General features: G+C 40.8%; 2 protein-coding genes across 13 annotated transcripts in view; one reads left to right on the plus strand and one right to left on the minus strand.

Moving 5' to 3' along the window:
* WDFY4 (WDFY family member 4) overlaps positions 1–7418 on the minus strand; it is a 134562-nt gene extending 127144 nt beyond the window's left edge. Inside the window, exons 1-3 of the mRNA XM_086900391.1 lie at positions 7358–7418; positions 5854–6423; positions 4457–4495 (exon numbers count right to left, since the gene is read on the minus strand). The gene's annotated coding sequence lies outside the window, so the exon portion shown is untranslated. The remainder of the gene's footprint in view (positions 1–4456; positions 4496–5853; positions 6424–7357) is intronic.
* Positions 1–26999, plus strand: part of ARHGAP22 (Rho GTPase activating protein 22) — a 146584-nt gene that overhangs the window by 3188 nt on the left and 116397 nt on the right. For 5 of the 12 annotated variants that reach the window (XM_086900400.1, XM_086900403.1, XM_086900402.1 and 2 more), the window contains one exon: positions 25064–25263. In XM_086900400.1, coding sequence (XP_086756526.1) covers positions 25064–25263 — 200 coding nt within the window. Of the gene's footprint in view, positions 1–1601; positions 2282–9658; positions 9964–13631; positions 13884–14763; positions 14979–25063; positions 25264–26999 lie in introns of those variants that run through there. The other 7 variants (XM_086900406.1, XM_086900404.1, XM_086900396.1 and 4 more) reach the window with 5 other exon arrangements.

The following is a 26999-nucleotide window of genomic DNA, read 5'->3' on the forward strand; positions in this document are numbered from 1 at the left end:
CCTTCAAGAACTGCCTGGATCTAAGTAGGGAAATGTGAATGGCAGGCTTCACATGGAGGTCTACAAAGGCTTATTCAGTAACAAGAGTTGCTGTCTAAGAAAGAGACAGCAGTCATAAGATGAGACTTAAATAATTATTTTGTATCTCAGTACATGAGTCACAATACAGATGCCTCTGACTTGAAGGAAACAGAAACCTATCTTGTCAAAGTCTGGGACCTGTATGCATTCAGAATGTAACCTGAAAGGTTTGCCCCCTTCATCCAAATGTGTAGCAACAAACTAGTAACAGAACCTGTGCTCAGAACATTGACAGAGTCACTATAAAAAAAAAAAAAAAAAAAAAAAGGTCAAAATCAGGCACATGACTTGTACTTTATTCGGCACAAGTGGAAGAATAGCTCAGAGGGGGAATCCATCTTAAAAGACATCTGAAATGCACAGATGACGAGCATATGACTAAACCTTTAGTGGGATAGGCCAGACTCCGGTGGTATTTTTATTTCTATTTAATGTCATCCTTTTTCATTTCCAATAAACTTATTTTCTATTTTTCTTTTTTCTCCTCATATGAGATGAGAATAAAGATGAAAACTTCAGACAGGAAGCCTTTGTCCAGTACAGGCATTCCCACCAGAGATATTCAGGGCTCTCCTCCCCTTTCCAGAGGCCTACTTTGACCATATAGATCTTCAATAGGAAACTGTTTTTTACAGTTTTTTAGCCTGTATCTGAGCCCCAGAGAACATTACTTGCTTTGTGGTTCTCGGCAGTAACATGGGCAGTCTTAATTCCGAGCATCTTTTGTGTTGGTACCATCCTCCCTGAGCGTCACGAGGTGGCAGCACAACAGAAGGGCTTGCAAGGGCTGCTCTTACATCAGGCAGCCAAAATCTCACACACCTGCAAGTACACAGTCCATTTTCATTAGAGTTGTAGCTTCCATTTCTTTTCCTGAGACCATCTTAAAAAGTGAGACAGTAGAGCATCATGGCACAAAATAAAACCACTCACCTTCCTGTTTAGGTGCTTTCAGCTATTTGAACATTTATAGGATTACATTTTCACACTCCCACCAGCCTCTGGAATGGACAGGTTTTAGCTGGGCACCCAACAGAGAAGCCACTTAGAAAGCAGTGGTGTACTTTGACCTTCTCACTTTATGGACACAGCTTATAAAATTGTCAGCATGTAGCAGAGCAGATAAAAGATTGTGGATGAAGAATGGAACTCTGGGGGAAGCAAATTACTTTCAAATTGTGTCAGCATTGGCAGAAGAAAGAAAACATAAGGGATATTTTTATTTTAAAAGTGGGTTTTGATACTCTCAAAACTAAACTAGCCCATGTTTTGTTTTGGAAAGGCAACTTTTCATTTAAACCTTGAAAAAAAATATTAGTAAGGCTAGATGAAGGATAACAAACAAGAATACACTGAGATAAATTATATTGGTGGGGAGCTCAGATAATTTTAGAGGGTTATTTGGTTGCTTTTAAGCAAAACAAAAATCTCATTCATAAAACTTTAATGAGTAGGTCAGTTCTATCTAAAAATTCAGCAATACAGAACTTTTCATTGCCTTATTTTTTTTTTTTCACCAGGTTGAAATTCCCTCCAGGAGCACAAGCTTAGGAATCTTGTTAAGGATTTAGAACCATGGGATTTTTTAGAACCTACAGATTTCTGACTTTCAATTAAGTATCTCTATGCAGACTCATTATATTGCAGTTGACTGGACAACCTCCACAGCAGGGCATATCTGAGAAGACATTTGTATAAATAAACAGTTGGACAGTCCAAATGAGTCTGCTCCACATATGAATACTGGGGAAGCCAAAGGGAAGAAGCATTTGTTTTCTTCCAGGAAACTGATGTCCTTGTGAACAAGATGCTGATTACCAAGCAAAGACAACCTTTAATAGGATAATATCTGCTCTAAAATGAATGATGTTTTAAAATATTACAATTCCTAGATTTTCTTCACCTAAAGGGAATTTGAAAATATTTTTTAAAATATCACGTTTTTTCCATAACATTTTGATCCAAAAATATTCATGGGAACATATTCTCAGATCACACTTCTACATAATAAGAAATATTTCTTGTATTAAGCACATTTGATTGGGAGTTTTTCTTCCGTGCATCTTAAAAAGCTTAGCAGACAGGTCAGTTTTATAGACTTCATTTCACAGGCTGAAAGCAGAAACACTAAGAATTGTAATTATATACCCAGCCAGTGGCAGAGCCGCAAATGATGCCTGGGCCTCCAAAACTCAAGTCTGTAAGTCATTAACAACTCTATTTTAATTTCATTATTTTATTCTTCTCCGCTTAAGATGATTTGAAACAGAAGAAAATGGGTCAGTGTTAAAATAACTACACATTTGAAATTTTTAGCTCCCTCCATTTTTCACCTAGCCTCCAGTTTTCACCCTAGTTTCATTTTGAATCAGATCTGCCTAAATTACTATATTTTTCCCTGAGGCAGCAGGAGGAGATACATTCCTGAGGATGCCAGTTTCAGTCCCCAGTGTCTAAAATATGCATGCACTGCTCTTTGATTCCTGCCACTAAAAGAAAAAAAGCAATATTCATTCTGCAAGGATAGCATTCAAGTTTTAAATAATGTATTTCTTTATCTCCTCTCCCAGCCAAGGACCTCATGTCTTCCAGGCCCATAGGTGACAGATAGGATAAACCACTGCCCAGGTTACAGTGTTTTATGCAGCTGATTCAGGAGGTCCTGCAGCTCCTTGTCAGAGGATATATTGCTGTCATCGTTCTCAAAGGTTCAGGGAAGGCCTGGGGGTGTACAGAACCAGATGAACAAGTGAGAAATCAATAACTTCTCCAGGCTTTCACATCCTACCTGTCTCAGGAATATCAAAGAAGCTCAATCTGGAAAATTTTGTTCGATGATTGGAGCAGACTGCATAACAGTGCAGGTAATACAACTAGAATCAGCGATGTGAGCACAACTGCACAGTTAACTGGGACTTGGTCATGTTAAGAAACTTCATTTTTGAAGTTTGAGATGATTTGCTCACATAATGCAAAATCCAAACAATGTCAACTACCCCAGTAAATTCTGATCCAGCAGGTCAATTAAACATATATTTCAATGTGAAGCTTATGAACACTCTTTCATGATTTAAACTTAACCTTTGAATGTTCTTCTGTATTGGAACCAGGAAATTAAGTTCAGAAATACAGAATATATTTCACAGAGAATTTCTCTGAGAAGAATCACCCATTTAAAAGAGGCAATGATGAAGGAAAGATCTTCCACTGAAAATTTGATTTCCCTGATTTGACAGCAGTAGCAGCCCTCTTAGATCTGTGATGCTCTGAAGGTGATAGTGAGACAAGGGCTAGAGAGAAAAGTAGCATCTTTTTAGATCAAAAGATGTAGCAGCAGAAAAGAAACTTCTAGACAGACTCACCAAAATGTTGACAGAAGGGACCTCTGGAGGTTCCTTTGTCCAGCCTTCTGCTTGGAATGGAAGTAGCACTGAAACCAGACTAATTTAATCATCTTAGAAACCTCTGAAGGCTGACATCTCCCCTGGTCTGCAGGTTTCTATCCCAGTCCTGCATCATCATCCTCCTGGTCAATAAGTTTTTCTGGGTTCCACCCTGAGTTTCTAAGGTCCAAACTTGGGGACATTGCTTTTTGTATTTTAGCATCTGTACTGCCAGGTGTTTGATTTTATACTCTGAAAATGTCCTTTAACTACTTGTGGGTTCATATTAGGTTCCTCCATTAGCCTTTTTGCCAGATTAAGCAAGTCTGTCTCCTTCAACTTTCTTGTAGGAGAGGTGCCCTAGTCCTCCATAGTCTCAGAATTCCTTATTTCACCATATTTCAAACCAAATATAATTTGGGAAAAAGATATTTCTTTGTACCTTAATTGTGTTAACTCTATTTTATTTGGCTGTGGGACACAATTTGCAGTGTCATTGTCATCCTATTTCAGATTGGAAAATATCAGCTAAATCTTGTATGGAGCAGAACCAAATAATTCAACGTCTCTGATCTGCCCTGACACATCCCCAGTAGATATTGCAATGTTTAAAAGATTTCTCCCCGCCTCATCGATACAGCTATCATCTAGACACAAAATTAAGATGGGCACTGGTTGTCCATACAACTAGTATCCATTCTATATTTATCTCCTTATCCTGTGAAAAGCAAATGCAATCCAATACTTGGAGCCATGCTGTCTCAGTATCCTTATGTTCACCTTCATTACCAAAGGAAACTTTGCTCGCACACATGTTTAGGACTATGGCAACAGAAGGAGTTCTTATCACTAAAGTAGACATATAATTTCTGATACTAATATAATAAGGATAATACCACAAAGACAAACCAGAAAAAAAATAATTAAAAACTAGAAACATACTTTGTCCCCATTCATGAAATCTAGAATATCTGGATTTATAAGACACTTACTGTTCTTAAGAAGGTTCTTGCATTCATAGTCTTACTTTCCTGTAATATATGAAGATGCATCACAAAACATGTTTGGAAATTTTTATCAGATCGTTCAGAATTGTCTATCCTTTTTTTTACCACCTCTTAAATCACACTGCCTAATAGCTTCTCAAAAGCTGAAAATTTGTTAAAGGTTTCACTTCTCATTAGAATAGCACACCTTGATATGGTCAGAGATCACTGTTTATAACAAAATCAGAAAGGGCACATCAATGTCTCTGATGTTTGTCAAGTATAAACAAAAAAAGGGAAAGAAATCCAAGTTATGCTTTTTTAATCTACTATGAAAATTAACATACAATTCTCAAGGTGTTTTTACAGGCCACTTATATAAAATATATATTTTTCTTACAGGACACTCTTTCAAATAAATTTGGATTACATTAAGGTATTTCCAATAGTAGTAGGTGAACTCTTGCAGTCATCACTGGAGGAGAAAAAAAATTAAAGTGTGCCAGGAATATCTCTGCAGGGTAGTTTCTTGTCCCACTGAAGTGCCAGGCAGCTGTGTTATAGGCTTCTCTCAAGCTACAGCTGCTCTCTAGAGAGTCACTCTTACATCCTGAAATCAAAGATTAATTACTCCTGACCTATTTGTGGAACATGACTAGATGGGAAGGAACATTGACTGTGAAAGAATAAAGACACTCAGAAATTCCCTAGTTTCCCTCTGAAAAGCATTAAAAATTATTGTTGTTTAGTCTCCCTCTTATCCCTCATTCCTGAATATAATTCTGTAAGATCATAGGTCTGTCCTTTCCTAGCAGTCATGATGTGTTTGGCACATTCACTGCCTCCTGCAGTAAGCACTACCCCTGGGAAATCCAAGATGTCATTAGGCTTATGCATTTTCTCACTTTTCAGCCAAATCTAAAGAAATTGGTCCATTCTTTTTCCCTTGGCATTAGATAATCCCCAAACTAAAGTTTTTCCTGAATTACCCTTTTTCCACTCAAAGATAACTTTGAACTTCCAGTTGTTTCCAGAACTGTTCTAGAACATCTACACAGCTTTCTCCATTCTGCATCATCAGTTTACATGGGTACCAGAGAGGCCATCTCCAAAGAAGAACAGGAAAATTCTCACTTCATGGTTTGAGTGTTTCTCGGTATAAACCCTAAGACTGCCAGTAAAATCACTGGTTACTGGCAGCTGAGAGGCCTTTTCCACCTGGAAAACCAGCTGGCATCATCAGCATCATGAGGTTTCAAGTGGTGATCACTTAGCCTGTAAGCAAGTGCTGTATCAAACTGACGTTGCTTCTGGTCATTAGATACTTGAAAAGTTGTTCATTTATGCACACATTTCTTGATCAGAATTCCACAGTTCCTGAATATATAACCATTCAAACTTGCCTTGCAGAAGAAATGTTGCTGCAGTTATTGATCTCAAAATGCTCACGATGGTCTTTCCTTGTTTCTCTGGACCCTTTTCCATCAACTCTATTTTACAACATATTAGAATAGATTGCAATTTTGGTTACAGTCTAAATAAACTGGATCTGAAATTCAGTGGGGCCAAAGTCCAGCGTGATTTGATCTTGGGCCTTGATCCAGGTGCATCATTCTGATGAGCAAAGAAAATGTTATCAGTCAGCTAGTTACAACAAGTCCTTGGCCTGCAGATGGAAGCAGAAGATGAGGAGGAGGAAAAAAGGATATACCGTGCGATAATTGGTAGGTGACAACATGCTGTGTGTGCAGCCTGGGGAAACAGAGATCCATTCAATCCGCCTCACAACAGCTTCAGCAACTTCACTGGCCCACGCACTCTTCCGTCTTAAGAACCCGCCGTGTTTCATAGCCTCCAGTCATCAGCCTTGGCGCCAACACATGAATCATATCTTCTGTGAGTGTCCCCACTGCGGTAACTTATTATCATCCTCTGCAGTTAGATTGCATTTGCCAATCCCAGATCTCAAAACACTGCATTAATATAGACAAAACCTGGGATTTAATATCTTGCTTGTAGCCATGGGAAATCAGCTGTCATTAAGTCAAGAGACCTCATCTCCTCATTCTCCTTAAGCTTCCTAATCCCTAGGTCACATCACCTGTCTTCATGTTGTGTGCTTAACCATCAGTGGGGAACACTTGTGATAGACAGAAGAGTTCTTCAACTTCCCAAAAAGGCAGCAGATAATTAATAGCCACACTTACTTTTAGATTCACAGAAGAGTCACATAGTAGCACTTCTCCAGTACATGGTTAGTCAACTGATTCCTATTTTCTAGCCTACTGGATGTTTAGTGCTCTACAATAGACTTCCATTCTGGATTTGACCAAGCAGAGGTATATAACTATGGGAACAGTGGTTTGCAACAACTGGTACACGTTGTCACTTAGGTATCCCAAACCATCAGGGATGCCCCTCTTGACTCAGATCAGTCATAAAAGCCCTATTGCCTACAGCCCAGCAGTTTCCTTAGTCGCTCTGAGAAGCCTGCTAAACGGGACCCTTAGAGCCCAGCTCTGGAATAGAATGACCAGCAAACCCCCTTTTCTCCCTAAGGGAAAGAGAGGGAGAACACAGCAGGGCAGGCCATAGTCCCCATAGTACTTGAATGAAGTAAGGGGGCAAGATTTAGAAGTGGCCAGGTTCAACCAGAAATCATGTTCATCAAACACATTTATGATAATGAAGAAGCAGGTCTAGAGTCAAACTAGGGAAACACACCACAGCTAAGAATGAGAATTATGTAGAATAAAATTACCAGTACCAGACACAATTTTCCAATTACTAGGTAGATTCACAATATTGAGGGAGATGGAAGGTCTAGCTGAAAAAACAGAGATTATCCAGAGACAATAATCCAAATCCATCCATCACTACAGTGGCACTGAAGACTAAGAGTCTTACCAGATAGTTTAAACTGGATACAAAGCCCAAACCTGGCTTAAATAGAGATCCTGGGCCTATGGGCAGAGGGTGTGGATGGTGACCATATGAAGTGCGTTAGAGCCATTAAAGCTATTAATGCACTTCAGGATCACAGGTTTCTCCCATCTTTGCAGAGTGTGCTTACATGGGAAAACATCTCTGCTGCTGGGAGGGAAAGGAGCTGTTAAACTCACAGAGGAGAATTAAGGAAAATACAAACCATTGAGAGAACTTGTTCCAATTATCTTCCTTAGTTTAAGCAGTTCAGTATAGAAGCCCTAGGAATTAAGCATTCCCTTACTGTCTAGCTCTTTCTAGAAACTTGTGCTACCTTTCTGCTAGATCTACTCTTGGTGTTTATTTGAGGAACTATTTCTCTAAATTTTCACACCAAAGCATTGAAGCTGGTGTGGAACTACTTGCTGGAGATGATTGTTTTGTTAGGTTTTGTTTTGGGTTATTTTCTCTCAGCTGGCTTGTTTGTTTTGATTTTTCTTTTCTTTCCTTGGTAAGCAGTTTGTTTCCCCCAAATAGTGTCTGAGAATTTCAGACCTGAACTTCAGACCAATACTTAAATGGGGGGGAAAAAAACCCAACCCCCACTTTCCTAGTCTTTAAAAAATCATTTAATTTATTTTTATACTTTGAAAATTGTTTTAAGAAGGGCAGAAATTTTTAAACCTAAGCAAAACAGGGACAAATTGAATGTTTCTATTGAATGTGTCTATTTCCATTGAGTATTTTTTATTTAACAAGAAAAACTTAGAAGTTAACATTTAGTGTTGAACTTGGCTTGAATGTTTTCATTTGACTCATAAACATGATTATTATATTATTATATTATTTATATTATATAGGTCACATTATATAATTTTTTTCCCAGAGGGGAAATCAAGTTTTCATGGGAAGTGACTTAGAAGGACAAAGTGTTTTGTGCTTCCCATGAGGTTAGAAGTTCAGTCAGCTTTATCCCTTTTCATGTTTACTGTACACACCTTTTGTATTCCTGCTCAAATTGTAAAATGATACACATAAACACATCAAAACAGACAGGAATTGCTAAAAATATGGACAGAAAAAGAGTTCTATTAAATTGTTGGTTGGAATGACTTCTTGATCCAGGGTCTCAGGTTGGACAGAAAGGCAGGAATGCAACACCCTCTGCTCATGCTCCTTTTGGTTATTCACAGTAGCAGGATGCTTGCTTGGTTTGCTGGCCAAGGGATCTTCCTTCGCTGTGCTGAAACCCAGCCAAAGCAGATGATTAGTGGGGAGATAACTGCAGGAAGCTGTGTGTTCAGAACTGAGACAGTAGTTCAGATCCCACTTCTATCCTTGCTTACAGGTGTGTAAGTTTGGGTTCATGCCAGTGTGACCTCAAAGATTTACAGTCACTTATGAGCTGCCGGTTTCACCAGCAACTAAAGGCCCAAAACATCTTAGCCATTGTTGCAGTCTGCACATTGAGAAATACAAACTCTGTAAAGAGACAGAGAACCTTTTCCAGTATTGGAAATACAACTTGATAGCCAGCATTCAATATCCAAGATATGATAGATCTTGGAAGAGGAGAAAACTGCCAGTCTCAGATGCCTTTTGTCGGTACAACCCAGCAATACAAACCTTCAGGGTGAAGCTGCAGGGCATGTACACTGCTAGGGAAGTATTTACTCCTTTTTGGTACTCACCAAAAGGAACTGCTAGGTGGATGGAGCTACGAGCAGTCCAGTGTCAGGTTGTGTCCATTACTCAGATGCAATTATCATTCAATTATCTATTTATATTTTAAAGATACTATTGAATAGTTTCTATCTATTTCAACAAACATTTATCCTTTCCTCCCCTTCATTACTGACTGCAGAACTGCAGACTTGCCTCTTTCCCGAGGAAAGGGTGAGGGTGAGCTTAGCAAACAGTACAATTAAAAATGATGGGCGCTAAAATGTAATGTAATGTAAAATGTAATGAAGACATTCCTTTGTGCCCATCCTGCCAGTGCAGTCGAGAGAATTTTCCGCTCGTCGTTTCTCCCGTGGCTCCCCGGCTCCCACCGGGATGCCTCCCCGGGAGGGATGCAGGGCACAGCAGGTGGCCTAGCACGCCTCTGCCCTCAGGACCAGCGCACTTGGTATTTCTTCCAGCGCAGAAGAAATCCCGCTGAATCGGGTTCAGCTCACGATCAGATCCTTGTCGAGCGCAAGCATCTGTTGAGCGCACGGCACCGGAGGACGCCGCGGCTCGGGAGCGGGGCTGAGCGCGGCTCCCTGGAAGCGGCACATTGATCACACGGCCGCGTGGCCAATTAGCGGCAGGAGCCAGGGCCAGCCCTCGTGTCTGCGCGCTGCTGATCTATCGGCAGTAATTACCGAGGCACTTAATGCCTAGTTTGGATGGGAATTAATTCGAGGCCGGATAAATAATGCATTAGGGTTTATTTAGTCCGGCGTGAAGCGTCGCCCCCGAGCCAGGGCTGGAGCGGCGAGCGGCGGCGATGCGCGGGGCGGCGGCCGGGGCCGGGCGCTGAGGCTGCGGGCAGCGCCCAGCCGGGAGCATGCTGAGCCCCAAGATCAGGCAGGCCAGGAGAGGTGAGTGTGCGCCTCGCGGGCTGGGGACGGAGACCATCTGCGGGCACGGGGAAACTTCGCGGCGGTGGCGGACAGCCTGTACCGCTGCCCACGGAGCGTCCCCCGCCCCGGCTGCAGCGGCTGCTGCCCCGCTGGCTGAAGCCGGCCCTGGGGAGGGCAGCGGAGTGACTGTTCGGGGAGAATGGAGCCTAGGAGGAGGAGACCTGTGCTGGTATTCGCCGGCGTGGTCTGCAATCACTGGGTTGAGCAGCAGGGATAAATTAAAAAAAAATTGTACTCTGTCCTGGGACTCAACATAGCCTTTTCACCCCTGTGCTGGTTGCTAATGCTGTGTTTCTAACGCTGAAGTCATTCTAAAGGCTGGAGACAGGTGTGTCTGGTTTACCTGCAGCATCTTGGAGAAGCAGTTTGCTGTAGCACGTTATCTTTGCAGGGCTGGATGCAGGAGGTGGAGATATTCGTTGTGTGAGCTGTGGGCAAGACAAAAGGAAGGAAGGAAAACCTACCCTGGGTTTGCAACAGATGTTTTGAGCAGTCATTCGGAGCTGTGAGGTGTAGTGTGCCATGTTTGTAAAACAGAGGGCTGGGGCTGGGCAGAGCCGTTGTCTCGATGTCACCTGGAAGAGATGCTCCGGCAGGGGACGCGTTCTGTGATCTTCAGGGGCAGCACCAGTTACTCATTTGACATGGCATTCGTAAATCATCATTTCCACTCACAAACTAATGACTGTGTCAGAGGGATATCTTCCTGCCCATGGGAAACAGACTAGATCGTCATTTAGGAGCTAAAGCAAACACTGTCAGAGGAATATGTAAAGATTAGTATTTTCTTCAGCCATACCAGTATTGTCAAATAGGAAAAGTATCACTGCTTCTGTGATTCCAAGACAGGTACTTTCAGCCAAATGTCGCTGCATCATATAATGAAAGTCGTATTACGTGATGTACGGTCCTTAAAATACCAACAGCCCATTAAATAGCTGTTAGCATCTTGGAAAGAAGCAGATTCCTGCCATCTGGAGGTGTCAGGATCAGATATGTACTGCCACACCCACAGTAAAGTCATAAGTGTTTATTTTTTAGTTACACAATGTTGTAGAAGTTCAGCAAGTCTTTTGTAGATGCTGCCTCTTTCCCATCCCCCTCCTAAGGGATGTGTTTAATGTATGTGTTATCCAGCATTCCTGGTAGCTATTACAGGTCTGATGAGACAACCTAGATGATGCTACCAAGGTAGCATCACAGGAGGGCTGTATCATGTCTGCCATTCTTCCACTTTCTTCAAATCACCTGGAAGATGCTAATTTGTGTATTAATATACATTGAAATCTAGTTATGGGGCACACATTCTAGATCCCTAGGGGCTACTGATACTTAGGGGACAAACTATAGTGTACCTTTGTGATTCAATTTTGATTTATAGCAGTATGTGTCATTCTCTATGGGTTTGTTCTCTTTAGTTCATTAACTGTGCATAGGTAAGTTTATTTCTGAATGAATTTAGAACTCATGAAAAGAGCTGCAATGCTGGAAACTTCAACAATTAGTTTTGCAATGCTGTGACAAAGCACTGGTAACCTCTTGCAAAGCTTACCAAGTCTTGCAAAGTTCTTCTATAGCTCTTCTTCACAGGAACTGTAAACAGGCCATGCTGGAGATGCTGAATGCTTCTTGAAGGTAAGTGTCCCATCTTGCAGGACTGAGCTGAATAGGAAATGGCAGTTCATGCTCTCAGTTCATGCTTCCTGGAGTCTCAGTTGGGATTGCTAATGAAGATTCAGGTGATAAACAGCGGACAAGAAAAGTATCCAGAAGGCTGCAAGAATGTTCTGTGTACAGCGAGCATCAACAAGGGCAGCTGATCTGCTGCAGGCTGCTGTATGAGTTTGGCTGACTTTTCAGAGTAGTGACTGTCAGCTCTGCCATTGAGGACTTAGTTGTGGAAGGGAGTCAACGTGACTTCTCTGAGCAGACGGATTGGAGAGCAGGGACAATGAGGGATACTCAGGGTACAGCCTGTGGTTTTACTTGAGTGTGACAGAGGACAGCAATGTGGCTGAATCTAGGGATAGACATTCAGGTATTTGGAGAGTTCTTGAGGTTCAAACCCCTATGTGTGTGTGGCTAGCTAGCTCATTGCTTCAGGCTCCCTGTATTTGTGCAAGCAGGAGAGCTTCATCTACTTCTTTTTTATTTCCAATTCTCTGCTGAGAATGTACCTTTAAACAGTGAATTATGATGTCTGATGCTTTCGTTTTTTGTTTAGCTTGTAGATTGTCCTTAAGAAAGATTCCTGGGTTTAAAGACATTCAAGCTTTTGAAAATGCATGGTCTGAACATGAACTTGACAATCCAGGGTGTAGTTCCTAATGTCTGTGAAAGGGACGGTAGAGAACGAAGATAATTTGCCTTACTAAAAGTAATTATCAAGTATAAGGCAGACCTTGCTGTTCCACCAGCAACCTCACATCTGAAGCTCTGAAATATGTGTTCAGAGGTCCATGTTCTTTTCATAACATAGGAAGGTGTAGAATCTCAAAGATGGAAAATCTTAATGTGCATAAATTTGCTTTCTGGAAAATCATTCATTCTGGCTAGGTCTGAATGGATTTTGTGCTATTTTTTCAGCTATAGAGTTCATGCACAGCAATTGGTGGAGTCCAAGATCCCAAAATAAGTGACTGCAATAGAAACATCTATTTTCACATTCTTCTTATGTGATAGGGCATAGAAATATAGCCTGGCAGGGTGGAAGCAAGAGAACTTTCTGTATAGATTGGAGGGAAGGCAGTTTTCAGACTACATCCTTCAGTCTCAAGGAATGCATTTTTGCTTCATTGTTTTTAGTTTTTAAGAGATTAAAAAAATAAAGCATTTGATTCTTGTCTTGAAAAGTCCCCAAAAGGTTGCCAGCCCAATTGCATTTAAATGTGCTAGAAAATGGAAGCTGGACTGACTAAAGGCTTATGCATTTGTATTTTAATGAGTGATGTGATTGCCCTCTATAGAAAGAGAGTTAGCCTGCTGCCATGATACATAATTTACAGTCTTCCTGTCTTCAGCACAGTCTGTCTCAGTTGTAGAGGCCCTATGGATAACTCTTCTTATTAGGACTTTGTACTTTTGGGTGGTACTGTGACCTATTATTTTTCTTTGTGACATGTCCATACATATGTTACAGTAAGAAAATAAGAAAATTTTCCTTATGGTCATAATAATAATTTTTTTTTAAAAAAAACTTCTTTTTAAACTTTAAAAAAAAAGTTTAATTAAAACTTGGAGTCTGGAAAAAATGACGTGAGACATTTTTGGTTAGCCTGGTGCAAATGTACTGATATCCTTCACATGCCTGTAGTAGAACAGTTATTTTCCTCATGCTGTGTGAAGAGCTATCCTTTCACCAGCCAGTAAAAGATGGAAGAAGGGAGTTCTCATGTGCCTGGTGCCCATCACCAAATACCAGCTTAGCACCTGCAGCCCCAGCTCTGCACAGCGCAGCACTGGTGTCTCCTCAGCCCCACCCTCAGCTGAGGTTTGAGAGGCTGGTGCTGTACACAGCTATCCCAGAGCACATGGGAGCAGCACCTTGGCACCTCCAGCCTAATAGGTAAATGGTAACACCCACTTTCTTAGTCCTGTAACCAAGGTAAACAGCCCTGAAGCTGTGACTCCTCCAAACATTTCCTTCAGTCCTCAGAGCCCACCAACATTGCAGGGAGCACACGAGGCGCCGGGGTGGGAGGAATCAGAGTGGCTTGTGCAGCTGGCAGAGCAGAGCCACCATTAATGAGGAGCCCACCTGTGAGGGGGCGATTCACTACCCCACATCCTCTCATGGGTGACTCTTTAAGGCAGGAAAGGCAAGCTTGGAAGCTCTTCTCTGGAAACATATGTGGGTAAAAGGCAAGGATGAGGTATTGGTAAGTATGATTTAGTTTCTAGCATGGTTTGATGGAGGAAGATGTCTCTGACATGGTAGAGAGCAAGAGGAGGTGGTAGTAGAGCTGCCTGCAGCATGAGCCTGGGTTTTGTCATGTTGCTTTGGAGGTGCTTGAGATGAAACTGCTGAGTTAAACTTAAAATCCTAAGGCAGGAGTACAGTGGCTGTGGAGGGAGGCTGGAGTTGGTGCAGTATTGGATTAACTGCCCTGAAGGCAGTGTGAAGAAATAGGACCAGGCTAAGGGGTCAAATAGGGGACAAGTAAACTACGAGGGTCCCTTCTCACTGTGTGCAGCCTGAGGGAGGTGAATGAAGCATGGAGTTACTTTTGTTCCTTGGTATCGGATCAGGTTCCTAGCACTGTGCTGCTCTGGTGCAGGGGTGTATGGCAATGCACTGTGTTATAAGCTCTGGTCTCTAATTTTTTTTTGTCTCTTTTGTTCTGATTCAGTGGCCTTGTGCATATAGAGACAGGGTCAGGAAAGTGATATTTGTGGGGTTCCTCCAGAGACAGGTTCATGTTCTCACTCTTACTGGGTGGCATGTCCCATGAAGAAGGACTTGAGTTGTTCAAAGGTGTAATCCTCTCATCTCTGTAGAGATACCCCTCTCCAATTGGATTCATGGTGTATGCTGGAGTAATTGGTGCTCTTGGCAATAGCAGCTTTCTGTCCTTGCCTGAAGGCTCAGGCAGGCAGTCATTCTCCTTAGAAAAAGCCCTGAAAAGTTTGTAGCCAGGCACCAGCTTATTAAGCACAGGCAATCTGAATTTGAAATAATGAACCATAGCCTCACCTCCTGGGGAGGGAAAGGGGCATTGAGAAAGAGCAGTATAATTCAACTCTAAGGGCAGCTGGATTGCTGGGGAGAGCACTTGTGGGGAGGGAATTAAATATTAAAAAATCACAAAGCCATAGGCTCTCTAATTACTAATAGAACATCACTGAGGGAGTACAGGGTGAAAGTGACAGTCTGTGTGTAAATAGCATAGTGGAAGGGCTACAATGCTAGCACCTCTCCCGAGAGGACAGCCACCTGCACTTTTACTACCTGTAAAAATTAATTACTCTTCACTGTAAGATTACTACCAGAATGACTTTGTTTCCTTGCTGGCTTTCCCCTTATATTTATGGTAAATGATAGGCAAGCACAGCAGTATAAGCAATTAGTTTTCTTCAGCTCCTTGCAGTATGGGCATGGGTAGTTTGATGCAAGGATAAGGGTTCACTGGTGGGAAAGGCAAACTCCATAAGGCTGCAGTGCAAGCTAGCTGCTGAACTGGAAGAGGAAAGGATCTATGCCTAGACTCTGCCCATACCTGCACATATTTAAGTATTTAAAACTAATGTGGGGGAGGGAAGCTCCTGCTGACAGTCTTTCTAACATGTATTCCTTCCACAGAGCTTTTCTGTGTATCCTTTGTGCCCAATGAGCTGTAAACTGGTCTTTATGAAGATCTCTTGTAAAGAGAGGAGATACTAGGTTTTTGCTGTGGTTAAGAAAAGTTGCTTGCAATAGCCTTCCTCTTAAAAGCAGGTATTAAGAATTGTTATGCTTCACTAAGGTTGTCATCCTGTGAACTGGTATTGAAGTTAAAAAGAAACAGCATGTGGTATAAGAAATAAATGACAAAGAATCTGCATATGATTTTTCTAAAGTGAGAACTGATTCTGTTGCATGGGAAGGGATTGGGTTGTTCATGATCTCTTTCAAAGAACCATAAGCACAGGGTTAATACTTACTCCTTCGCGGACCTCCAGTTTAGGGGGAACCACCTTTGCGTATTAACCAGTGATATCATAAATACTTATGGTTCAATAATCTGAGTACTTAGATTCAGAGGATGAATTAATGTAGGAGTAAAAATTCCTAGATTTCTTCTGCCTTTGTCCCCCAGATCAATCCCGGCAGTGCAGCAAGTACTTAGCTGTTGCACACAATAAGAAGCAGAATTTGTTTGCACATTAAAAACAGGTACAACAGTGTTGAAATAGGCAAACTGATGTCTCAGTCCAATATTATTCCCTGAAAAGTAGGGTAGGAATTAATACACTCTTGATCTTTGGATGACTGAAAGAAGAAAAATACAATGTTGTGGCTGAATTCAGGGGATTTTATTGGTGATAGTGGCTGGGTTCTGGTATCACTTCCTCTTATAACCAGTTGTTGGCAAAAGGCCTTGAGAGAGTTTTTTCTACCCTAGATTCTATTTTTTTCAGTCCAGAAAAATTTTGGAAAGTGATATCCCAAGGCGCAGGGAAGACAAATGTCTTTGGTGCTCATAACATCAATTTTAGGAACCACTGACGTTGGCAGCCACTGTCTGAAGAATATGGTCCATGTGCTTGGCATGGCACAGACAATATTTAACAAAAGCACATGGGTGACTGGCGTGCCTCTGGGGAGCCTGAGTTTTTACACTGCAGTGGAACTATGCCTATATACTAATGCCTATGCTGCATCTGTAGTGCTGTAGAGCTACAGTTTTAATCAGGACTCCCCAGTATTTGGTGCTTTACAAGCTCAGGCCACAGTCCCAGCTCCAAAATGAATGTTACTGGGGTCAGCATTTTTTTTTTTTGTTCCTTAATCTACTATGAAAGATTATTAAACATTAATAGCCATAGCCATTGGGAGGACTACAAGGGGCTGTTGCTGATTGCAGAGGGAATTCAAGGTGTTTGTTTGACCTTCCTTCTCTGACCTGATTTGACTTACTAAAACACCAGGAGGAAAAACAATCTTAGAACTTTCTAGCATTTCAGTGAGTAACTTTTCTTATTAAAACACTCTCACTTTGTCAGTGTAGGAATGTGAGGCTCAGTGTGTTAGCAGAAACACAAAACATGGAAAGAGGAGAGTTAGAAGTAGGAAGTCTTTTTTCTTCTGGCAGTGGTGAGCTGTGGCTCAGTGTGGTTGTCCATGGGATTACAAGGGCTTCGCCAGCAACAGAGAAGCCTTCAGCAGTGTGGGGTTTGCAGTTCTCTTGCAGGTATGTAGTTCTAACCAATAGACAGAGGAGATGTAGAGCTTTCTAGAGATGGTGCCAGGGTTCAGTGGGAGCGGAGGGCCGGTGCTTGGGTTTGCTAGGTAACATTGTAGCCCATAGTGTCTAACAGGACATGTGCTTTAAAGCAGCACATCAAATAGCTATGACCTAAGTGCTGATCTCTCCACTGAATAGCCTGCAGTGGATCCAGATGGGACATCTCAGAGGATAGTGCAGCTAAAGGGACTTTGAAATACAGTCTTTTGCTGGGAGCAGTTTCTGTACTTGTTCTTATATTATCAATATGGCCTGTAACTCTGGTTTTGCAATAACAAAGGGCATGGACTATTTCACCTTACTAGATTGTAAATTGGTAGGTCAATCTGTTGTAGCAGAAAGAATGAAGTAATTATCCTTCTATCTTGGCACCTATCCATGATCTAATGCTAGTGGTTTGAAAAGACTGGCATGGCTTTGTGGATTTGCAGGGCAGTTTCAGGAACAGCTGGTGACAGGTTACCTGCAGTATTTAAGGTTTGTTCATTGTCAGGTGTCAAAATCACCACACATTCCTACAATCTGAAGCAGTAATTCAAATTCTTGTGCAAATGCAAGGTTAAATTCATTTAAATAATTATTCTGTGGAGTCGAGACCTGCTGGCCTTCTTGCTCATAGTGAAAACAAATTGAGTTCAGGATGATTTTGTACGATAGCTGAGAGGTCTCCAGTGTGAAATGTCAACCAATAAAGCAATGTCCCTTTACCTATATGATAGCAATGGATTGAAAAAATCCTTCACTTTTCCTGAAGTCCAACATGTTACCAATTTGTAGTAGTTTGAAGACGGATATCAATTGTTCTTCAGGAGAAAAGGTTTAAATTATCTCACTGACCGTATGTTTTGGATTGAGTTTTTTGTATTGTGTAGGGTGGATTGCATTGATTATCAAATATACTTGGTTTTCCTTGACTTGTGTAAAGGTCCTGCATTAATGTATATCAGTTTGTGCTACTGTATATGTGTTCTCTGATGTGATAAAGACCTCACCAGACCATTGGTTATATCTCACATAAGCCTTGAACTTTGTGTCATTGGACAAGAGAATTATGATTGAAGCAGATTTTCTTTCTTCAGTTTTATCCCTCTGCTGCCATGTTTAGATAAACTACCTGCATACTTCTGAAAGTAACTCTGGTCAGTGAAGTGGCTTTTATGGTCACATCACCCAGGTCACTGGAGTACAAAATTATTTTTCTGATTTAGAATGGGCCTTATACAGAGCTGACTATGCCATTTGTAAGGTGGTGAAAGGTCATGGCTATTGAACACCACAAAGAAGTCCAAGATAAATTTCTTCATGCCAGCCAGGAAGCAACTTCCCTCCAACTAATGAGTTTCTTCTTTCTTCCTGACTGTGTCCCATAAATGCTGTACTGATGGAACAGAATCATAGTTTTTCTGCATATTCTACAAAGGAAATACTGTGAGCTTGTTGAATATTGATGGAAAATCTGAACCATCTCTGCTGGCCCTAAAAAAGGCTATAGGCACCTTTCAGTATGTGTTGCTGTGCCTGAGGTTATGACACAGTTGGGCAACACAGCTTTCAGTACCAGATGCAATTGTGTATTCCAGCAGTGTTGTTTGGATGTGCCTAACCTGTGTACTGGGAGGAAATCCTGCTCCCTTTCTGCCAGGTACTGTCAGCACATTCACCCTTAAAGCATGCTGATATAAAGAATTTGTGCAGTCTAGTGCTATTCTTCAGAGCTCCTTGGTGCATGTTTGCCAGTGGAAAAGCACTGACTGGTCTGGCAGTGCAAAAGGGATACAAGAGAACATGTATAAAATAGCAAGCAGCTTGAAAACAGAACCCTCAGCATCTGGACTTTGAGAGGAGATGAAACTGTGTTGTAGTGACAGGGTGCTCCTTCATGAAGAAGTCCAGCTTCCCAAGACATTTGGGCTCCTTTTTGGGCATTCATCTTTCCCTGCTAAAGTCTTTTAGGCTGGCTCAGATCCTTTGGCCATGGCTGAAATATGCTTTTTGGTTGTTTCCTTGATATTCAGATCTTCCTTCATCCCTCCCTTTGGTATTTTTCTGCTCAATAGTCTGTATATGTGTTTCTATCAAATTTTTTTAAATATTTATTTGGGTGTGATTTTAATTTTTATACAGAATATGCTTACCTACAGCTAAATTATCTATAACCAAAGTTTCTGCTCTTCACTTAAGGGCTGAAAGGTATTTCAGACTATAAATACAGCCAATTTCTAACAGCAGTCATCCCTAGTCTGAGAGTGAAAGTACACTGGCTTATAGCCTAGTAAATTGTACCAATTCTTGTTGGATTCTAGATTTATGAACTGGTATTTGGGAATGCAGTTTTTCTTGCAGAAACTTATTAACAAGTAAACAGTTATACAAATAGATCCTTCCATCAGACTTTGAGCTTTGTTTTGGTCTTTTTTTAATCCTGGTTTGATACTTCGGCTTCCCAACCACTGCAGAAAGTACAAGTTAGTAGACAAACATATGTAAAGCTGTCTCCTTGCTTTTCCTTTGATTGGGCAGTAGGTAACAGAATTGCTTCCAGTATAATGCATTGATGGGGTTTCTTGGGGGGGAAAAAAAAAGTGTTTCCAGACCCATTTATTTTTCATTTCTTATTTTTATTTTGTCTGAAAGAAAAATAAATCAAGGGAAGGGATGGAAGCATGTCACTTTGCTCTATAAAATGTCCTGAGTAGACAGGTGTGGCTTTATCAGGTAGAAGTGATGGAGCACAAGCTGGCTCTTATGGTAGTGTTTCTGAATGTGGCAATTGTCATCCTGATCACAAAATGTGAGCAGCTGTGTAGCACCTTTTTGTTTCTGTAGAGATTGCTTCTCTGTATTGAGGGAACTAAAAGCCCTTGCCAAGTCCGTGTAACTGATATTCTTCTAGTTGTTTAAAAATATCTTGTGACCAACCACTTCAAATATTCAGCCTTTAATTCTTTGATTATTGTGTTTCAAGATGCCTAATTCTCAGATTGTACTGAGGAAGTACCTTGGTTTTGTTTATTCTTACTGAGTTGGTATCTTAGCAATCACATTCAAAGACAAATATGGTTCTGTGATAGACACAGAAAAATCCAAACCAAGTATTTAATTGCCTACAATTCAGTGAAAGGAAATTCAGTATCTCTTTATAGGCATATTACCTGCATTTCCAGTGAATCCTTTTATAAGGCCAAATTTGAATTAAATAAATCAACTGAGAATATATAGTATGGGAAGCCACTTCCCTTTGTGGCTAGTATGCTAAACAAAGACAGTATTAGAAATAATATGTAGTGTCACTGTGTCATCAGACTGAAGGAACACCACAGCAAAGTGCCTTTATTGTAGGACAGTTTGTTGGCCAAAATCAATTATAATGACTATATTGATTTTAGCTAATTATCTATGAAATTTCAAAAGATTGAATCTTTAATTGATATTGAATTTCATCGACTTGATTGATTTCCATGTCTGGTTTAAGTAAGTACTCTGAGTGCTCAAATCTCTAGTGGTGTTCAGAACTGGGAGTGGGAGAAGGAGAGCAGAAGAGATTGTATAATACTGCCAGGCAGGATTGAACTCAGGAAGGGGGGATGGTATGGATAGGGAAGGGAAGACGATGTTCCTATTATGTGCATGTGCAGGGTAGAAAATAGATGTGATGAGAAAACAGGAATGTGGATATTGCTTGGGGGCAGGTCTGAGTTGCAGAGGAACTCTTGTAGTGGTGTATGGCCCTCTGGATAGGGATTGCTGCCTCTGTAAGGAGTGGCAGTGTGGCTCCATCCAATTTGATCCACCCACTCCTTAGAATAATCTTTGATTTTACTATAAGAGGCATGACAACCAAGTATGGGATTTTGGAGGGGAGTTCATTTAGTGTAGTCTCAGGCATTTGCACAGTGAGTGTTGAGCAGCATTTCACTGCCTTGGCTCATATTCCTCCTCCCATCCTCATCTGGATATGAGAACTTCCATGTGCCAGTGTCACTTCCAGGCTTAAGAGCAATTTCTAGGTCTGTAATTTTGATTCTTGCCTTATGTAATGATTTACCATCCCGAAATGGTTTGACTCGTTAGTGCCACCTGCGGGTCTGCCCGGTGTGTTGTTACCTTGCTGTGCTGCAGTTCCCTTGTTTCCCTGCTGCTGAGTGGGTATGGTGTGGGCGGCTGGTTGGCATTTCAGTACTGCCGTGCTGTGCAAATGAATCCTAAACCTTTTCCCAAGGAGAGTTTGAATCCTTTCTACACTGATTTCTGTTAAGAGCTCAGGTGTATGACTAAATCAATAATAGACTAATGACAATGTGAAGAGTGAAACCAACCTGTGTGGTGTTATTGAAAACACATTACTGGATCAGAACTCCAGAGCATGTAAAGTATTTGCTGAGTTGTGAGTCTGCTTTATTGATTTGTTTTCTTCCTTATGTTCTGCTGATTCCATAATTCTGTTAGATAAGTACATATAATATATTTCTACCATTAAGAATCAGGTGCTTGATGTACTGCATCAGGTTATCAAAGCAGATATTTTGATCCCAGTAATTGGAGATAGCTGCTTCTTTAAAGGCAGGCCCTGCTCATCCATAAAAGTTTTCTTCTGACTTCTATGCAATTATTGTATTGTGTGAAGCATGCAATATAAGCATCAATGCTGTTAATAGCCATAAATAATTCCTCTTTCTAAAAATTTCTATCTGATCCATGTTGTTGACTTGCAGATGAAGTTGCTAAGTATCTCCCTAATGAAATTAACTATTACAGTCACGACCAGAGACTAAGGAAATGGAAAGCTGAGACAGCATGAAGAATTAACAATCATAGCAATTGACTGAGACATGGTGCTGCATAAAATAAAATGAGAAAAAGATCTGCATTCTCCAGAGACTGATCATGAAAGCTTTAACTCTTGACTAAAATAAATAATTACTTGGTGAGCTGTACAAATAGTATCAAAGGAGGACTGAGGGAACATACAAGGTAACATACTTGGTAACATTTGAAAGCAGGATGTTTGATGTCTTTTGTGAAGTCTGTGTCAATATAGATGGTACATTTCCAGTTAAATAAAGCTAATTTCTTTTTATAGGGAGAGGTAAAGTAGCAGAGGGTGTACATAATTACATGCAAGTCAGGAAAACTGGGGGCTGGTAGGATTTTCATGCTTAAGTTGGAGAGTGCTAAGGTACTTCAATGCGGAACTTACTTTGGTGCTTACTGAAAGATGGATTTTGGTATCATTAGACTAACTGGTTACTTTAATAGCCAAATTTTGCCTAAGAACCATTTTAGTGCCCTTGATGAAAACAAAGTTTTGGGATATTTCTGTAATTACATAATTTGTAACACAAATGTGAGTTGGAATTTGGACAGTCTAAACCAGACAACAGTTTGGTTATAGTAGTAAAATGTGGCCTGGGATGAGGCAGAGATGTTTTATTCAACTCAATTCCTATGGGCCTCTGCAATAGGCATTTAAAAGTGAACAGTGAGTTTTCTTACCGCTTGTGTGTGAAACAGGGTCCTCCATGTCCTGGTGGTGATGGGGAGGGGGCAAGGTGTTCTGGTACCTCTGTAATCATCTGCCAGAGGATGTTGTGCTACCAGAAGAGCTGATACTAAAGCCTGAGTATGTCGGCTGTGTGGGGGAAAGTGGTCCTTGATATTTACAGGAATGAATATACCTGAGAGAGCTCAGACTACAGTGAGTGAGTTTAGAGAATAGGCCTGGATATACCAAAGCCTGATTTTAAGTGAACTCTGTTGCAAGATTTATTTTTTTTTTTAAACTATTGTTTTGGCATATAAAAATAATCAGAACACAGGAGTACTGGGTTACCTAGCAGAATCCAAAAGTTGCTGGTAAATTTTAGTCATGTAGGACTAATGCTATATATTAGCTCACATAAATTCAGCAATGTATTTTAGGCAAAAATTAAGAGAATAGTGATTCTGAAAAAGCTATGATGCTGCAGCAGCACTTCTTACAACATTTCAACTTTTAAATTAATTTTGAAGTGAAACTAAAAACAAAATAAAAAATTTAGTCCTTACATCATGAAATAGTTATAATTTGAAAACTAATTTCTCTTGATTGAACCACAAGACAAAATCTGTTATTCACATTTTTTGTTGAGAGCAGCAGGATTTACCTTAGCAGTTTAGAGAAATGGGAAAAAAAATCCATACTGCCTGTCAGGGCTTTCATCGAGTCTGAAATTTCACAAAGTGATTCCATCTTCTGTCTATAAAACTGGAAGGTTGTTGGGGTCAGAATGAATGCCTTTTGGATGGTTACAGGAGGGGTGAATGGATCCTTAAGACAGAGTGGAAGGAGAAAGTATACGGAACTATAAAACTGGAGATTGTGTCACTGTGACTTTTTGATAATGGGAGACGTGCTACCATTCAAATCTGCCTTCTGCTGATGGAAGTGTTTAGATGTGCTGGTTTTAGGTCTTTATAAAGCACTACATGGTGACCTGACTGCCAGGTCATGAGGAAGGTCAAAGCAGATTTTATCACAGACTCCAATGTGATTTCCCTCACTGGATTACACAGAGAAGGCTCTTTAAAAATCTGCCCTAAGTCCCTTATCTGTCTCTCCATATTTTGCTGTTTGCTTCATGGAAGTGAAGAAATAGGATCAGTTTTAATGTTGCAAATGTGATTATTTTTAAAGCTTTTTTTGTTGTTTATTTTTGTTTTGTTTTGTTTTTAATTCCCCGAACACCGCTACATCCACATTATTTTTCTTTCTTTGGCAAATGCTGGCAGTTTCATCACTGTGTGGTGAGGCACCAGGAGCAGAAACCAATCATGTGGTATCATCGAGGCCATGTTTAGTTCTCAGAACCCAAAAGAGGCAAAATTCGACAGTACTCTGAGAGGCAGAGGGTTGCCTTGCACTTTCTTGTGATGGTTTGAATTAGCTGTAGTGTATCAGGGATTCCTGGATAAGAATCTTGCCTGGCTTTTAGCTGCAACTGTTCAGTGTTAATGTGAGACATCAGTGACGCAGATTTACTGGTACTGGCCTGTAGACTCATGCCTTGTTCCGAGTGGGCAGTTATGAATTGTGCTTTAAGTTAGCTGAATGCAGAAAATGGGAAGGAGCAGGACTGTATTAGCACTAATGAAGGAAAAATGGCATGAAGTATTAAATAACTATTATTAAAAGATACTTCATAAATCCAAAGGAAATAGAGGTGGAAAAGACCTATGAGGTCACCTAACCTATCCATTCTGAAGGACTGGCTTGCTGCCTGCAGTGTATAATCATTGTCTGCTACTGCTGACTAGTTCTAAGTGCCCCAAGCTTTAGTACTCTTAATGCACGAGAGGCGGAAAGAAAGAGCCATAGACTTCTTTCAGTTTTTTAAAAATTTTTCCTCAGTTCTTTTCTGTTTCTGAAACCCTTCCTCATATTTGCACGTTGGCTTTTTCCTCTATTTTGTCTTTTTATTTTTTTCTTTTTGTTTTTTAGTTTTGGGGTGTTTTTTTTTGCTTCAGCATCAGAATGCCCTGAAGAGTGAAATAACTTTAATAACTCTGGATAGCTGTGTTGTCTCTGTCTTCTGTGTGAATCATAGTCACTACTTTGATTGACAATTCTCTTTTTTAATCTTTCTCAGTTATTATTTTTTTTTCTCTCTCCTTTGGCAGCTGGATTCCCTGTCTAATCACCCCAAACTGGTAGTGTGAAGAGTGACAATATTTTTTTATACTTTCTTCTTCTTGTTATGCCACACATTTGCACATCCTCTTTGGACAAATATCCTGTTAAGAGAGAGCACTAGTATTATCCTTGCTGAGCTGGAAGGCAGTGATGATTTGCCACAAAGAATGGTTGTAGGAGCAGTGAAGCCTCAGTGGAAATATTTGGGTTTTTTGCACCTTTATTTTGCACCTTTAGACACTCTGGAGTGATCAGTACCAAAAAGTAATGTCTGTTCTGTGTTTGACTGTCATGACTTGAACGCACACCCTGAAAAACAAGTACCTCTTCAAAAAGGAAGCATGTCTGTCCATATCTGAGGAGAAAGCGTGGAACAGTTATTTATCCTCTCTGAGTGCTCTTACTATGATTTTTTGTTTCACTTATTCTGTAATTGCCTTTTCAGCCCGGTCAAGGAGTTTGGTGATGGGTGAACAGATTGGGCCTCCCTCCAGACCATCTTCTCCAAATCCTCAAGAACGTGTGCTGAAGTGTGGCTGGCTAAAGAAACAAAGGAGCATTATGAAGAATTGGCAGCAGCGGTGGTTTGTACTGCGTGGGGATCAGCTCTTCTACTACAAGGATGAAGAGGAAACTAAACCTCAGGTATGACTAGAGAACTGTAGGTGGTGTGACTTCTGTGTGATCACAGCCATGCTATGACTGACAGCTCATTTCAGTTGTTTTCTGTCCTCACCAAAACTATATACACTTAAGGAGGTTCAAAGGTACAAGATGTTGCAGGGAGGTTTTTCTACAACCAGACAAGTGGGAGAGCTTGGGCAAAGGTTAGAAGGCGTTTATGTTGGAGGGCATGCTGACCTCCAAATCTTAGCATGGCCAGCTATGAGACTGGAGTTTGACAAGAAGAGCTATGGAGTTGCAGATTACTGAGGCAGGAGTGATTAACCTTGCTTGCTCAGCTGGGACTTGTTATCTCCCAACTAATCCATTGTTAGCCATGAGGTGAACCAGCTGCTTAGAGCTGGCTTGTGTGTGTGAGGTGTAAAACCTGCGGTGTGCAGGTTTTGTTAGATGCTGAGAATGGGCTGGAATATGTGTTTTAGTGTGGGGGGAGGGAGTGGGTGTTGTGCTATGGACTAAAGCTTACAGAAGAGATGAACTATTTCTTATTCATGTTTTCCTAATGTCTGTAAAATTCTCTCAGAGCATTTGAGCTAAGGTCTTTCCTAGCTGCTGTAGTAGATTATGCATCATAATTCACATAGTCATTGTTTTGACTCAGGCCTTTAACCAGAGTCATTGAACAGTGGGAACATAATTGAATGAGCCAGACAATGTCCCTGTACTGCTGGCTCCTGATGAGTCAGTACATGCATTACAGAGTGACAGTCAGCCTGTGTAATATCATCACCATCCACATGCTCATTATAGACAATTATTAAACTGCTTGGTGCAGCTGCCTGCTTGACTGTCACACATAAATTTCATTGTAGAGTGAGAATGGAAACTAATATTCCCCTGTGGGCCTGACATAAATATGGTAGATGAATGAGGATGTTGACTGCATCTTATATCTTGCACTCTCCTGATGAGGGATTTGGTCCATAATTATGGAAAGTCTGCTGTGTAAAGGCTAGAGAGATTTGAACTTGATGATGTAACTTGATTACTCAGGATGCTGCCAGCAACAGCTGGATTTTGCACCTTCAAACCAGGCACCTTATCTTCATATGCAATGCATGTAAGCACGTGGGAGAGCTGGGCACTTCTGACTCACGTCAGTGAACATGATGAGGAAGAAATGGCCTCAGGTAGTCACCTTGTAAAGGTTTTCTTTAACCCTGATCGTTTTTGGGCACAGGGTTGCCATACTTTTATCAGTGTGGGGAGCCATTTTGTGTAGGATGGTACAGGACTATGTCCTACCTCTTCTTGTAGGAGTTACAAATTAGGATTTGTATCTGATTTCAACTAGGGCTGCTTGCATCCCACAGATGAGATGTACTTTTGATGCTTATAGACAGCTGTTGCTTGGGATTCTCTAGAACGAAGGGGCAATGGCACAGGTGTGCCCATGCATCTTAGGAAGACAGCTGAGACCCTTTGTTGTAGGGAGATCTTTTTTATAGGTCAGGAGATATTTTCACCTGTTGTTATTGATATAAAGCCCTAATTTCCTTCAGAGCTAAAGGTACTCATGTTTAATTTAAACTTGTTGTTTTATTTATTAAGTATGACCTTTACGCTTGTGTGTAAAAATGAAATCAATAGTTTCCCTGAAATTCCCATTGATCTTCCACCTACTTGATTATTTATATATACTCTGGAAGAGAGTTGTATTCTTGTTGTTTACCTGATAAAGTCAAGTGAGATTTTTG

This window comes from Cyanistes caeruleus, chromosome 8, assembly GCF_971803275.1.
Source record: "Cyanistes caeruleus chromosome 8, bCyaCae1.hap1.1, whole genome shotgun sequence".
In the NCBI taxonomy this organism is placed as follows: domain Eukaryota; kingdom Metazoa; phylum Chordata; class Aves; order Passeriformes; family Paridae; genus Cyanistes; species Cyanistes caeruleus.